Source organism: Cicer arietinum, chromosome 8 (genome assembly GCF_000331145.2).
Source record: "Cicer arietinum cultivar CDC Frontier isolate Library 1 chromosome 8, Cicar.CDCFrontier_v2.0, whole genome shotgun sequence".
NCBI classification, from domain to species: Eukaryota; Viridiplantae; Streptophyta; class Magnoliopsida; order Fabales; family Fabaceae; genus Cicer; species Cicer arietinum.
Window position 1 is genome coordinate 19,510,939 of NC_021167.2, and position 15,702 is coordinate 19,526,640.

Here is a 15,702-nt window from a genome sequence, read left to right on the forward strand (position 1 = left end):
GTTTGACTTCATAATCAACTTTAAATCCATGGCTATAATATAGTTGAAGGTTAAGGTAGTAGCCTGCTGCATGCAAATGTCGATGGAGTTGTTTATCCCACCTCTATATCCCATAGATACTTGAAACTAAATAATGGGAAAAAAACTAAATTAATATTAGGCTTGAAATAAAATACATAATTTACAGAAACATTGTGCAATGCAAAACAGAAAACATTATGCATAATTTGAAGGCATAATGCATAATTTGCAGAAACATAATTTGTAGAAATAGTAATACCTTCTTTGAACACTATTGAAAGCAATTTGGATTCTCTCCTTAACTTAGTCCATTGCCTCATAAATAAATCTCATTGATGGTTTATCATTTGAATCCACTAAACGAAGCACTTTGATTAGTGGACAAACACCTTTTAAGCAAATTGAAATCTTTTTCCAAAACTCTTTATCCATAATCACTTCTTCAACATACTGCCCTTCACCAGTGTTTGCAAACTTGTTTGATGGCCATTCATTAGATGTGAACAATCTTATCAATCATCCTTTGTTCTCCATGAGACAACCCAAAGTTAGATAAGCTATTGCAAATCGAGTAGCAGCTGGTCTCACCAAATCTTTTCCTTCGGTGAAATGTTGTAATAAAGAAATTAGAGAAGCCTTTGAATATATATATTGGGTAATTTTCTTACCCTTTGAAATGGTTTCATGATGAACTGTTATATTTTTCTCAAAATCCTCTAACATGAGATCAATATAGTGTGATGCACACGGTGTCCTATAGAGCCTCTTCCTTGTAAACATTAACATTGTAGCAACAAATTGGTAATTTGTTGCATTGTCGGTCACAATTTGCACAACATTTTTTATCTAACTTCTTCTACTACTTGATCAATTATTTGATATATTTTATCGGCAATTTTAATTAATGAGAATCATCTATTGACTTTAAAAAAACAGTATCTTTCGGGCTGTTAACTAAGAAATTCAAAAGTATCATTCGTCTTTTGTCCATTCACCAATCACTCATAATAGTACAACTTGTCTTCTTTCAAGTAAGTTTGTGTTCTTCAATGACCTTAGTTGTCTCCTCCACCTTTTGCTTCAAGTACTTTGTTCTGATTTGATGTAGGAAGGTGGCTTAAAACCAATGTCGTGTCTTGAAACCATCTCCAACATCCTTTTAAATTCATCGCTCTTTGTCACATTAAAGGCTATAACATTATTGTAGAAGAACGAAGCTATTTCTAGACACATTTTGTCCTTCAAATTCTTCTTAAAAATGTTGTTGATGATGGCTTGAGTACTTACTATATTTCTCTTGAATTTTTTTGCAGGGGTATCATTCTGATCATCCTCTAATGATCTTTTTTCCTTATACTTTTTCATTATTTGTATCATTCTCTTATGTGTTATTCAATGATGTATCTTTCAAGGATTTTATAAATTCCAACATGTGTTTCTTCACATCATCAGGTACAACATCACATGCAATAATTTTGAGCTATGTACTAGCCAAACGGTGTTTCAGTCTATACATTCCTCCAATAAGTATTTTTCCACAATAATTGCATTTTATTTTTTTGGTTCCTCCATCAACAGATACACCATGTTTTCCTACTATATCAATTCTGCTTCCTAATGCATTTTTCTGCACTCTGGGAGGTGCAGAACTAGAACTGCAGGCAACATGAACAAATGTAGACATGAGTGAAATCGTGAGGCAGCAAGAGAAATTGCATATTACAGTGAAGAGGATTGAGGATAGTTTCAGATATGAGATTGAAAAGAGTTGTAGATGAGAAGAACTTATAGAAGAAATAGAATGAGGGAATCTGAAATTGAATCATTTAATTGAAGTATTAGAAATTGAAGGAGAGACTTAAAACCAAGACTTGGAAAACGAGCAGAGGCTGTAAAGCAGAAAACGAATAGGAATAGAGGCTTTGAGGAATACGAAATGAGCAGAAAATAAACATAATACGAAATGAATAATTGCTGGTTGCTGCTGCCTTCAAATCCTCGTGCTCTTTTCTTTATGGGAAACAAGCACAATACGAAGGCGAAGAGGTGCAAAATGGGCCAGAGCATGGATTTTTTCAACCGAGTCAAAACGATGTAAACGGGTCAGAGCTTCGCGAAATGACGCCTCTCATACGCGACGAGGCTCGCCGCTCCCACGCTTCCACTGCGCGCCCACATATCTCGGTCATATGACGCTCTTTCCTTTGCTCTAACACTACTTATGTTGTAAAACGCGTAAGATCTAAGGATCTTACGCTTTAGAGCTCGCTCCTAAGAACAATGGTCAAAACTAAATTTAGAGAATTGGAAATACTACATAAAACCTAAGAATTTCAAAAATTCTCTTTACTTTATAGTAAATAAATCATGAAATGGTTAGTATACTTTTTACAAGTTAACAATTTTGACCCTGCATGTTTCAAAATTTACATATTAGTTTTTATATATTTTTATTTTTTTGTAAATTGGTCCCCAAAAATTAGAAAATAGTCCCTCAACTTTTACTGAATTTTAGTTTTGTTCAAATATAATTTTTATTTTTGTCTTAAAACTTTTGAAATTTATAAAAATAAACTAATTTTTAAAGAATAATTATTTTATTCAAATAACAAAATTTAGAAATAAAAGAAATGAAATTGAAATATTTGAATTGTCTCAAATTTTAATTTTCTTAAAATTTTCAACCACTCCATTCAAACACACTCGAATTTAGGACATTTGTTAGTATATTAAAGATATCATTTCTCTAACTTTAAAATTGTTCAATTCATTTTTTTTAAATATAATTACTATTTGTTTCTTTTAAAATATATGTTAGCATGACTCTTAACCACCAACTATACCTTAAATGGCGACTTTAATTCTAGATAGATTGATAAACATATCATATCAATTTACATCTACATAGTTGACAATTGAGTTTACTAATCGTCCCTCTCAGCTTTAAATTTTTTTTAATAATAAAAAAATTTAGATAATTAAGTACTAATGACTCACCAAATAGACGGCACCATTGATTCAATGTAGGATCTCAAAAACCACCAAAGTGAGAAGCTAGTAGCAGAATTGTGACATAGTTCAATAGTGGAAATGGTGGCATGGTATTTGCAAACACTCCTAACACAAATCGGTGTTTGAGTGATGTGTGTGAGAGGATCATCCCTTTATATATGCGAGGTCATCAAGTCTCCTTTTGTGGGAATAATTAATGCTTTCAATTCTCAAAGGTATGTGTGAAGCGCACTTGGTTGACCACTCTTAAATTAATCAAGCGACGATAATCACTACCTTTAAGAGTTTTATGAAATGAATTGGATTTTTTTGGTAAAAACTATTTAAACATGTCTTTGTCGAGTTCGAATTCAAAATATAATAAAGACAATTAATAACACACAAGAGTACGCTGTATGTGTATGTAGGAATATGTCAAATAATGTTTAGAGTCAACAAAAAAGAATTGAGAAAATGATGTGCATGTGCCCAATTTGTTAATTACTAGTTGATAAAAAATTCCCATGTTATACTTGTCCTCAAACCTCGCAACTGGGATCTACAATTTTTAAGTTGAATTCAATGAATTATGTATGCAAAACCATAATTTTAGTCTTTGAAATTGTATAAAATTATCACTTTAATCTTTGACTTAATCAAAAATTATCAAATCATTATTGGTTTTGCGTGTCTCTCCTTTGGGCTGACTCTACATACATAATCGGTAAACTATCATTTTAGTTTATAAAAGTGTGGGGATTTGTCATTTTGATTTCTAACTCGGTCAAAAATTCAAATAATTAGTCCTCAAATCATCAAAATGCTAGTCAGCTTAGCCTTTCATCTAACAGTAATTGACTATTTTGATAGTAAGTTATTACTTTAGGCCTTACAAAAAATATTTTATTTTTGTTTTAATTTTAATTTTTATACGGTGGTCCAAAACTATATTATAAAAACTCTTTAACGAAACAAAAAATGACTCTAAAAAACTTTTAATTTCCAATTTTTAGCATAATTATTATTTGAATTGATAGATATATTGATTGTACTACTAGGGTTTTCGAGTCATTCTCACAAGAGGGTGTTTACAACGTTGTACTCTTAGAAATTATTTCTCAACAGTTATACAAAGCAAAAAATTAAGAACAAGAGTACTGAGACGACTGTATTTTATTGTGTATTGTTGTAAATGCAAGAAATCAACATATATCATAAAGTTTCAAATCAAAATATGCAGAGATTGATTCACCATTAAAGCTTGTCTAAAAATAAGCATGTAATTGATTATCCGTATCTTGATAGGGTGACATAAAGAGAAGAGGATATCATGATCAGTGTATGTCACATAGAACTTTAGACAAATGACACATTCAAAGTGTTGAACACTGTATGCACAAATTTATTTTCTTCAGAGTGTTGACTTTTTTAGCATTGACTTTTTAGCGTTGACTTTTTCAGAGCGTGTTCACCAGGCTAGGAATACATAAGTTAGAGCAAAGTCTTGGTGTTCCTTCAACTTGGATCAAACATTAGAGAATGCATTACAAAGTTATATAAAATCCCTGATCAGGGAACTGCACACTTAAAACAAGTAAGGGTCAAAGTTCTTCAAACCAACTTTGTTCTAACAATCTCCCCCTTTTTGACGATGACAATGTCTTTTATTGTGAACAATTTTTTATTTTTAAAGTAGTAAAAAAAGAAGAATAACATAGAATATCACAACAAGACTCCTCCTTAATATATGCATATTTAAATGTAAGAGGATGAAATATATTTTGACAAGATAGATGAAAAACGTTATTAATTGAAATTAAAAAAACTTAAGATTTTCATTAAACATTTTCATTAAAATTGTTCAAGATATTCTCCTCATTTTGCCATTGGACAAAAAGAGTAGAGTAGCCAACAAGTAGTGAAGCAAAAGAAAATACAACAGAGGAAAAAAATCACATGCACACAAAGAAACAAAAATTCAAGGAACTACAAATTTGAGTTGGTCATCCTAGCTAAAATTAAATTTAGGGTAGTTTGATTATTCTTTGGATTATTGGCTGTATATTCCATGAATACCTCAATCTTAGGTTCCAGATGATCAAAGTCTTCGTTCTAGACAAATTGGGAAGGATCAAACACGGGTAGAGGGTGTGACATATTTACTTTTAGAGGTAGATTTTGTAGAACCTAAAGCAGTTGCAACAGAAACATCCAACAAATTGAAATGGTGCTAAGGGAGCAATCATTTGGGGTTCCATATGAATACCACTAGAGGGAGATAAGTTTTTCCTTGCCTAGTAGCTTTCTGGACCAATTGCTTTGGGTTTCTAGAACTACAAGATCCATAAGTAGAGGATCTCAATTGTTTGTTTGGAAGCAACATAATTCTTTGATGCAAACTGCATTCCATGATCCATGTTGTTCCTTATCCAGTTAGTGAAAAAAGATTGCATGCTGAAGTGATTTTGACAATGATAGAAGTAATGAAAGAGTCAAGGTTTAGAAAGCCAGATGAAATGAAGTGTGTGAAAGGAATGAGGTCTAAAGGGGTGATGAAGGTGGCATGTTCGAATGAAAAAGAAGGTGAAGGAGAAGCAAATGAGTCTTTTGAAGATGTATTAGAGACTAAGTAAATGATCATTTGAGCTGCTTGGTTAAGGGATTCACAAGTTTAGAGGAGGAAGGGTCAGAGGCAGATTTGGAGAGGCTATGTGTTTGTGAAATGGTAGAGTTGGTAGCTGATAGTGTTTATGGAGTTTTGGTCTTGAGAGGGAGATAATTTGTTTTATATTTGAGAGGATGTTTTCGAGTGTTTATCCTCCTACTTCCTCTACAACTTGAATGAGGGAAATCCTTAATAGTACAATAGTGATGAGTTTAGGATAGGGGATAGTTCTGATCTTTCTTGACCTAGAGTTTGCGACACATAACCTCATGTGTTACAAAATTAGGTTTGGAAGATTGGTCTTGATCCTCTGGGAGATATTCCGCATTAGACCCATGTGGTCTTTGCTAATGTGGCCCACAAACCCACCTTTGGGTACTACACACCCAATCAAAATCTTGAAAAGAACTTCGTATCTAGGTTTCAAGTGAACTTATTTGGAGTTGACCTTAGGATGTTCTAACAATTCCTTATTGATCTTGAATGAACCAACCTTTGACTCATAACCATTATCTAGCAACATACCTTCATTAGGACATCTAGTAATAATCGCTAGGGATTGTTGGGTAATCTTAACGCAAAACCCTAGTACGTTACTAGATACTTCTTCATGTCCAATGTTCTTTAACTAGAACATCCAAAGACACTTCTTGTTCTAGGTTAAATTACTTAGACCACCCCACACCAGCAAAGTCTTCAATAAAATCAAAATCATTTTCATCAATGTTCTAGAAATTTACTTGGAGTTCATAGAGAATTTCTAACTGATCAAGATTGCATTGCATGGTAGGCACATAAGAGACATTGCTAAGAGAACGGTTGGAGGATGAACTTGAAGCCATTTGAAGCCGAAGAGATTCAAATGGTTTTTTTTGGAAAGTTTCAAGGTTTGAAAGAGGGCAAGAGCAAAAAGTGTGGGAATATGTGAGGGGCGTGAGTGATCATGAGTGGTGAGTGAGCTTTATCAAAACGTTTTGAGTTTCTAAAATTAACTAACGTGCACGTGTAAACATGCGTAAACAACACTCATCAGAGTATCATAGACTATGCACAACTTATAAGAAATTTTTTCATATTAAGTTAATTGGATTTAGATTGACAAGAGGCACATGTAAATTCAACTTCATTAGAGGCAAAGCATATATACATTTAATCATTTACTCTATTTTACCAAGTGAAACAACGCGGAGACTTTAACATCATTCTTTTAGAAACATAATGTTTACATTTTTCTTTTTAAAATTGAATATGTCATCAACAAGGGGTTTTGTGAAAATGTCAAATCAGTGATGCCTAATCTTTATATGTTTTTCCATTAAGTGTAAAATAGGATTTTTGGTTAAACATATAGTTGAAGTATTATCACAAAAGACAAGAATATTACTCTCATTGATTTTGAAGTCACTTAGTTGATACTTCATCCACAACAACTGAGTGCTACAACCTGTTGCTGAGATATATTCTGCTTCTACTGTTGACATAGCAATAGTTCTTTATCTTTTGCTTTACTAAGAGATTAGTTTTTCACCAAGAAATGTACAGTTTCTAGTGGTGTTTTTTTTTCTAGCTTATCTCCAACAAAGTCAGCATCACAGAAACCTACTAACCTCTACTTAGAGGATGACTTATAACACAGACCAAGATTAGTAGTACCTTTCAGATATCTAAAGATCATCTTAACAAATTTTAAGTGAGATTCTTTAGGGTCAAACTGAAATTTGGCACACAAGCACGCACTACATAATATAAGGTCTAGCGGTAGTTATCTAGAGGAGATAACCAATCATTCCTATGTATACCTTCTGATCTACCTTTTTAGTTGAATCATCCTTATCATGACAACATGTCGGATGCATATGTATAGACATAGGCTTACATTCATCCATTTAAAATTTCTTAAGTAGTTCTCTTGTGTATTTGGTTTGATGAATGAATACACCATCTGGGCTTTCATGAATTTGGATTCCAAGAAATAATTTTAATTCTCCCATCAAGCTCATCTCAAATTCATGTTGGATTAACTTAGAAAACATTTGGCAGAGCTTGCCGTAAGTAGAACCAAAAATGATATCATCATAAATTTGAACAATAAAAAGGTCATTCTTAGATTATTTCCTAAATAAAGTAGTGTCAACATGACCTTTTTCAAAATCATTGTTTAATAAGAAATTTCTTAGTCTATCATACAAAGCTCTTGGTGCCTATTTCAGACCATACCGAGATTTATTTAATTTGAAAATATAATATGGAAATTCATTATCTTCAACGCCATGAGATTTTCTGACATACACTTCTTCATTTATGTAACCATTTAGGAAAATATTTTTCCACATCCATTTGATATAAAATGGTTTTATTAAATACTGCAAATGAAAATAAAATTCTAATAGTCTCTAACTTTGCCACAGGGCCGAAAGCTTCAATGCAATCAATACCTTTTTGTTGACTGTATCATTGGGCTACAAGTCTAGCCTTGTTTCTAATAATTTCACCTTTCTCATTAAGTTTGTTTTTGAAAACTCACTTGGTTCCAATTGAACTTTTCTCTTTAGGCTTGGGTACAAGATCTCATATGTCATTTCTTTTGAATTGATTCAACTCTTCTTGCATAACCATTATCCATCCATCATTTGATAGACTTCGTCTATAGTTGTAAGTTTAATTTCAGATAATAGACCGAACATAGGTTTTTCTTTAAATGTTGATTTGGTTTTTAGAGGATCACTTGCACTTTCTATGATTAGAGAGTTTGGATGTGAAGTTGTATTTCCATCCAGGTTTGGATTCCTGATGATATTGAATTGTGGGAGGTTCATCACTGCTTGTGCCTGAGTTATCAGGCATATCTTTTGATTCATTGGAGGTTGGTTTTGTTTGTTTCTCTGATATCTGTAGATCTGCAAAATCTACATCTAACTTTGACTTTTTATGGTCAAGCTTTTTGTCATTAAACTTGAAATGAATTGATTCCTCAACAATTAGTGTTTCTTTATTGTATAGTCTGTAGGCTTTAAACCTTTTAGAGTATCCCAAAAAGGTGCACTTTTGAGATCATGACTCAAATTTGCCAAGATTCTATTTATTATTCAAAATATAGCATATGCAACCAAATTGATGAAAGTATGAAATGTTGGGATTTATTCTTTTCCATAGTTCATAAGGAGTCTTATTAAGAATACGTCTGATACAAATTCTATTATGAATATAACATGCAATGTTCACTGTTTTTGCCCAAAAGTATTTGGCAACATACATTTCATGAATCATGTTACCATTTTCCAAAGAGATCTATTTTTTTCTATCTGTAACACCGATTGGTTGAGGTGTTCTAATAAATGAAAGCTATTTTCAAATTCACCCCCATATGATCACTAAGAATTGTTGCAATATAAAAATCATTTTCATTTTGCACTTGTTTGTAGAAGATAGTGAAATATTTATGTGACTCATCCTTGTGTTTAAAGAACTTTATCCATGTCCATCTAAAATAATCATCAACAATAATGAGTACATACTATTTAGCACTAACAGAGGTAGTATTTATAGAGCCAAATAAATCAAGATGTAAAAGTTCAAGTGGTCTAAAAGTGAAAGAAAAAAAAAACATTTTTAGAGGAAAATTTTGATTTTGTTTGTTTCTGTAAGACCCGTAATTTATTTATAACAAGAATTAGGGATTATTGTATAAAGAATTAGGGCTTACTGTCTAATTATTCCTTCTATTGTTTATTAAGTTGTTTGTTTATCGTTTTTATTGTCTGTGGCAATTTGTACTTAAGAGATTTCTTGCAGAACAAGGTAGGTTGGTTGTGCCTTTTAGGTATCTAAGGATTCTCTTAACAACAATTAAATGTGATTACCTAGAGTCAACTTGCTACTAGACGGTTCGTCCTGCTGTGGGCTTCCGCCAGAGTGCGGCTCAAACAACATCTACTCATGAGATGCAAATTCCTTTATGAGCCATGTTCATTACCACCTAAACCCGGGGGGAGCAATCCATGACTCATATATTAGGGACTTTCCAAGCTAGCCAAGCTCAGTCCACGAGCTTGCCCAGTCAGTTTGAGAGCTGGACAAGATTGTCAAGAACATTTCGAGCCTATCATAGCCACAAAAGATGACTAAGACATGTGTTGTCCAAGAAAGTCACGCCCTTTCCAAGAGTTGGCTTATTTTGTCCGAGTGTTACTGAGATTTGGACGAGTCTGCTAGTGTCTACCTTAGTCATGGACTACGAGGTCCTCCCCCCATATGTGCTTGTTATGCTTTTGCCAATTTTGTAGAAAAAGAGCCCCTTTTCGCTATCGGTGGAAAACGCAATTAGAGGGACCTAGAGTTTGAATCTGTTTATGATTGTTTGCATCAATGCTTATTAACATTGTAACAAGCTTCACAAAAAAATTGGAATATTTTGGAAAGCAATGGATTTTTTAATAACTTTTAAGGGGTAAAAGTTTGAGATTAGTGACCTAGAATTCAAGTTTTTTCATGATTATTTACATGCACATTTTGTATAATTAAATAACACTTCCCACTAAAATTTGAAATTTTTTAACAAGAGATGAGTTAATTAGGATTTTTTTAAGGGAAAAAATATACAAAAAAATCTAATTGATACAATCAAATACTTCAGTCTAGTTTAATATAGGATTCAAAATCCAATTGAATATATTTGGTTTTAATTATATTAATATGCTACGAGCCTAATGTTTAGCCTCACCCTTTATTCCTTATTCAATAAACCTAGTCTCTAATTCATAATGTTTTATAAAATATCATTTGTTCTTTTTTATAAGTATTTGTGTGTGTAATATTAAGACTTATTCAACCCAATCCCCTTTCCCAAATAACTCTTAGAACTAATCAAACTATTCATACAAAATAAAAGTTCATCCAAAGTCATCAGAATAACATCTCTGTTGTCATTTTGTATGAGCAAATTTAAATTTATCTTTTGAAAAATATAAAAAATATATTGTGTTGATGAGGCAAATAGGGGCAAAAGCAGCAGCGATAGGAGAAGGAGTTTGTCATTTTGCTTCTAACATATTTGGTAAACATGCATGTCTCGCACGCATCTAAAAAGTATGAATATGTGGTTAACATTGATAAATAAATTGTAATAATGCAAATACAATTACTTGATAAATTCTTTTCATTTTCATCATTTGTTGGTGTCATGTCTTAAAGCAACAGAATTGTGGAAAAAAATATAGCATGTGAAAGTTGCTTATATAAGAAAACAAGTGGGTTCAAAGACATTAATTTGAAAAAAATGAGAAATGAAAGAGTTCAACAAAGACATGAATTTGAAGAAATGAGAAATGAAAGAGATCAACTTTGAGAGGAATTGACTAATACAAATATAGCAGTTGAGCACAACCTATTGATAAAACAATTGATGAATAACTTGAACTTTAAGCTAAATTCATATACTAGAGACCAAGTTCTTGATGATGAGATTGATGATAATCATGTTGGTAATCATGATAATGAAGAATTAGATGGACAGTGACAAGTTAATCTGAAGAAAAAAATGTGTTGCATTTTGTTTCGACTAAATTATATTATGTTTAGATTAAAATTTTAGTACTTCGAAATACAACTTAAATATATTATGTAAATTGATATGTTAATACATTTAAATGTTTTTGTTGTCATGTAAAAAAAAGTTTTTGTGTATGATTCTTTTTAGATATTGATATCAGATTTAAAAATGTATTTTTATTGTTCGTCAGGACCATTATTACAATATCTTAAAAAAATGGCAAATTTTTGTCCATTAATACAATAGATTCAATTACAAAATGTGTCTCAAAATCAATCACCAATAGTATAGAAAATCAATTCAAAATGGTCGCTAAATTGGTCTAAAATTTTAGTCTCTAAATCAATGTCCAAAGTCACTCACTAAATTTCAGTCGTTGATTCTGTCGTCAACAATTAACGACTAAGAATTTATCAACTAGATTTAAATGGTCTCTAATTCAATTGCTAAAAGAAACATCGGCTGAATTTTAAAACATAGTGATCGAAAAGACAATCACTAAAGACAAAATTTGTAGTAATGAAAGACGTGAGAGAGACGTGAGAGATAGATAAAAAAATAAAATAAGTTAATTGAAAGTAAAAAATGAGGAGTATGTATGTACTGTGTATGTACAATGTATAATGAAACAGTATTTATGTTACATTTGTGTGAAAAACTATGCTCAATATATCATTTCTAATCCATTAATAACATATAGACCCACCTTGTATCCTTAGAAAGTGTACAAACAATGTCCTACACAACAACATATGCAGCTAGTACTCATAAATGTTCTCTGTCATACAAAGAAAAAGGAGAAAAAGAAAGGAATCCATCACTGATGTCTATAGCATTTCTATCATTCCTGTCAGATAGATATTCAAATTTCTTAATAAATGTGGTCCCAAAAAGGTTGACAATTATGTTACAAATCCATCGATAACTTGCAAATGATAAAATCTAAAGTTGATTAAAAACATACTAAATGAAAAGTTATTCTATATCAAAGAATAAATTCATATTTTATTATCATTAATTACTTCAAAACTTTCGGTTAAAATAGTTAAGTTATTTTTTTAATTTGATTTTATCTAAAAGTTACTTAAATTAAAATCATTTACTTTTAAATATTTATTGTAAAAAAAAAATATTTATGATGTAACTATACCTTGGATTTTGTGTCATTCAATAGTAAAACTAAAAATACACTTAATTCAGAATTTATCCACTTTTACAAACATGTAACTTAAAATATGACCTTACTAACATGTACACTTTGAAAATTAAAAAAATTTATTGCGAATATTCTTAGCAAGTTTAAATCCCCTCAAATACTTGAATTTATTTATGAGAAAAAAAATTATTTAATAATTAAAATATTAAATACACATCTTTTCTTTATTCTCTAATCACAAGTCACTCTTGGTGTGTTAACAAATGAATGGAGAGAGAATGGTAGATTATTAGAGACAAGGGGGAAAAGGCATGTTTTTTTTCCATATTCACGCGTGCATTCTTTTTGAGATTTCAAAACACAACAGCACTTTTTTGCTGCCAATTACTGTTAAAAAGAGACCTTTCAATAGAGTTTAGTAACCAACAACAACAATAACAACACTTTCTTCAACACAACACTCTTCTTCATTCATTAATTTCTCCAAACAAGACACTTCTTCTAAGCTAAACAAGCAATGTCCGTAAGTAATTATTACACCCTCTATTTTCTTTCTTAGTTATTACACATAAATAAATTAAATTGTGACTAATGTTGGTGTGTAATGTGCAATGTTGTAGAATATGGTTGAAGTTAGAGTTCCAAATCTTGATTGTGAAGGGTGTGCTTCAAAATTAAAGAAAGCTCTCTTCAAGCTCAAAGGTACATTTTGCATAAACAATTTTTTTTTTATCCTTAAATTTATTTTTTCTTTTATCATATTAATAATATTGACGAAAATTCAACCATAGTTGAAAATATGATAAGAGTATACAATTTGTTGTTTTAGTTAATATTGTCAAAACAAAGAAAAAATTATTATTTTTAAAAATGGGAACAGTGAATTAATTATCACTCACTCTTAATAAACATGCACAAAAACAATATGAAATTACTTACTCCATATATTGAATGAAGTCAAATAATAGTGAAATGTTACATTTGAATTATGTCATGACTCTAAAGAAAATTATTAGTTGAGTTGAATCAATATAAAATTAGTATCATGTCTAAAATCTTTATTATTTGTAGGTTCTACAGTATTTAAGTGAAATGAAATTCAATAAATAAAAGTATATTAATGAAAATAATAATAATAAATGTTGCAATAGTATTTTAAAGTGACAATTATTTTGAAACACCAAAAAAGTATAAATATGATATTTAATATGAGTACTATAAAGAATTTTTAAGTCTTTAATTTAATCTACTATTTATCTCTAAAAGTTATAGAATTACAATACGAATTCAGACGCTGAATAAGTATTTTGATTCTGATGACTAACAAATTTTCCTTCGTCTTAACAAATTAACCACCATTGATATATATATATATAAATTTTTTTATTTCTTGTGTCATTTGTAATCTTAAATTGTTGTATTAATAAAAATAAAAATAATATTTTATTTTGTGATTTATAGGAGTAGAAGATGTAGAGATTGAAATGGAGGCACAAAAGATAACAATAAGAGGGTATGGATTAGAAGAAAAGAAAATATTGAAAACAATCAAACGTGCAGGGAAAGCAGCTGAACCATGGCCATTTCCAGGACATGCACATTTTTCTTCATTTTATAAGTATCCAAGTTACATTGTTAATCAATATTACTATGATGCATATAAAAGTGAAGCAACAAATGGTGTTCATACTTTTTTCCACACTCCTTCTATTTATTCAGTTGCTGTTGCATCTGATGAGGCTTTTGCTTCAATTTTTAGTGATGATAATCCTCATGCTTGCTCTATAATGTAAGCTAGGTTCATGTTCATTTTGTTTAATTTATTTTTTCTTTGAAAATTGAGTGAGGTATCTTTTTGCACTTTCAAGGAATCATCAAGTATTTTGTGTTTTTTTATTTGTTAATTTGTTTTTATTTTTTGCATTATTTTCTTGAATGAGTTATGGTCATATATCACTTAACTATTTGTTCAAAATAACTTAAGATATATGCTTTGGATTGAAGGGTTTCACACAATATAGCTTTGTTATTATTTGGATATAAAAAAATATTTATATATTATTATTATTTATATTTTGATTATTAAATTAAGGGTCTCAACTTCTTCTCTTAAATTAAAATAACTTTGTCAAAAACAAATTATCCAAATTTTTTATTAATATTGAATTTTTAAAGCTACCATTCAAAATTGTAATGTATTAATAGAAAAAAAGCAACGGTTCAAAATTGTTCCTAAAACTATCTAAGGGAACATTTTTCAATTATTTCAAAAAAAAAATGACATATTAACAATCTAAAATTGTTCTCAATTTTATTCTAGAAATATTTAATTTATGTCACTTGACAATTTAACAAACTCTATAGTTGCCACAAAGTAATTCTTTAGACATTTCTTTCCTTGTACAAATCTCGTTGTCCCTATGTGGGGCAACTCTATTTGGAGATTTATATGTTATTGTCTATATTAATACTCATTTTACAAAATAGAACTTATAAGTGTGAGGTAAGATAATTGAAACTTAAAATTAAAATAAGATGAAATTTATCTTGGATTGAACGAATGAGCCATGTAATGTGTAATGGTAACTATTCTTAAGATTGATTTAATATTTTGATAGATGTAAAAATTATGTTTGTTTAGTTAGATAATTCAATGTGTCTTTATTGATTCTCTAATTTTCAATATCCACAAATGCTTTTGAATCATGAAAAATTCATTTAGTCATTCATAAGATTAGTTGGATTGCATGATACAAGATCATGTTGGTACACTTTTAAATGCATAAAAAACCTTTTCAAAATGAATTTTAATTTTGTAAATTAACTCTCAAGCTTGTAAATTGATTTACAAAGGTCCTAAACTCATTAATTTCAAGTGTTTCATGTAAGAAATTTACTGACACATTTTTACTCTTCTGATATAAAAACAGAAATGTTAATCACCAAATGCGAAATAAATGTGGCCCATAAAAGAATTACCTTTAGCCATTGTTGCAAAAAGAAAGAACTTCAAGTTTCTATGTTATTGATTCTTTTAAGCTTTCACTCTTTTACTATAGGTTGTGTATATAGAAACATTGGATGAGAAGCTTATGAACTAATGACCTATTTATAGACATTCTACCATAAAAATTGCATTGCATATCCATTGACAAATACATTGAATGTGATAAAACATCAACATATTAGAGTTTTATGTATAGATACAATCATAAAGTAGAACCAAGTCACATTTTCTCCATATGATCCTGAATTTTATTGGTGGCATGCATTTTGTCAAGGTATCGACGATAATCAAATCAGTGCTAATGTGTTGAATGG

The 15,702-nt window shown here is 30.3% G+C and overlaps 1 protein-coding gene across 1 annotated transcript; it reads left to right on the forward strand.

Moving 5' to 3' along the window:
* Positions 1–12,705: 12,705 nt before the first annotated feature.
* LOC101500203 (heavy metal-associated isoprenylated plant protein 31) lies at positions 12,706–14,277 on the forward strand. The gene is made up of 3 exons (XM_004515636.4): positions 12,706–12,904; positions 13,002–13,083; positions 13,843–14,277. Exons 1-3 carry the CDS (start codon positions 12,899–12,901, stop codon positions 14,172–14,174), a joined length of 420 nt encoding a protein of 139 aa, XP_004515693.1. The 5' UTR covers positions 12,706–12,898; the 3' UTR covers positions 14,175–14,277.
* The last annotated feature ends 1,425 nt before the right edge of the window (positions 14,278–15,702 follow it).

Excerpts from the sequence above, each read along its gene's own strand:
- LOC101500203 (XM_004515636.4), top strand. Across the intron at positions 13,084-13,842 it reads AGCTCTCTTCAAGCTCAAAG|GAGTAGAAGATGTAGAGATT; the intron begins GTACATTTTGCA and ends TGTGATTTATAG.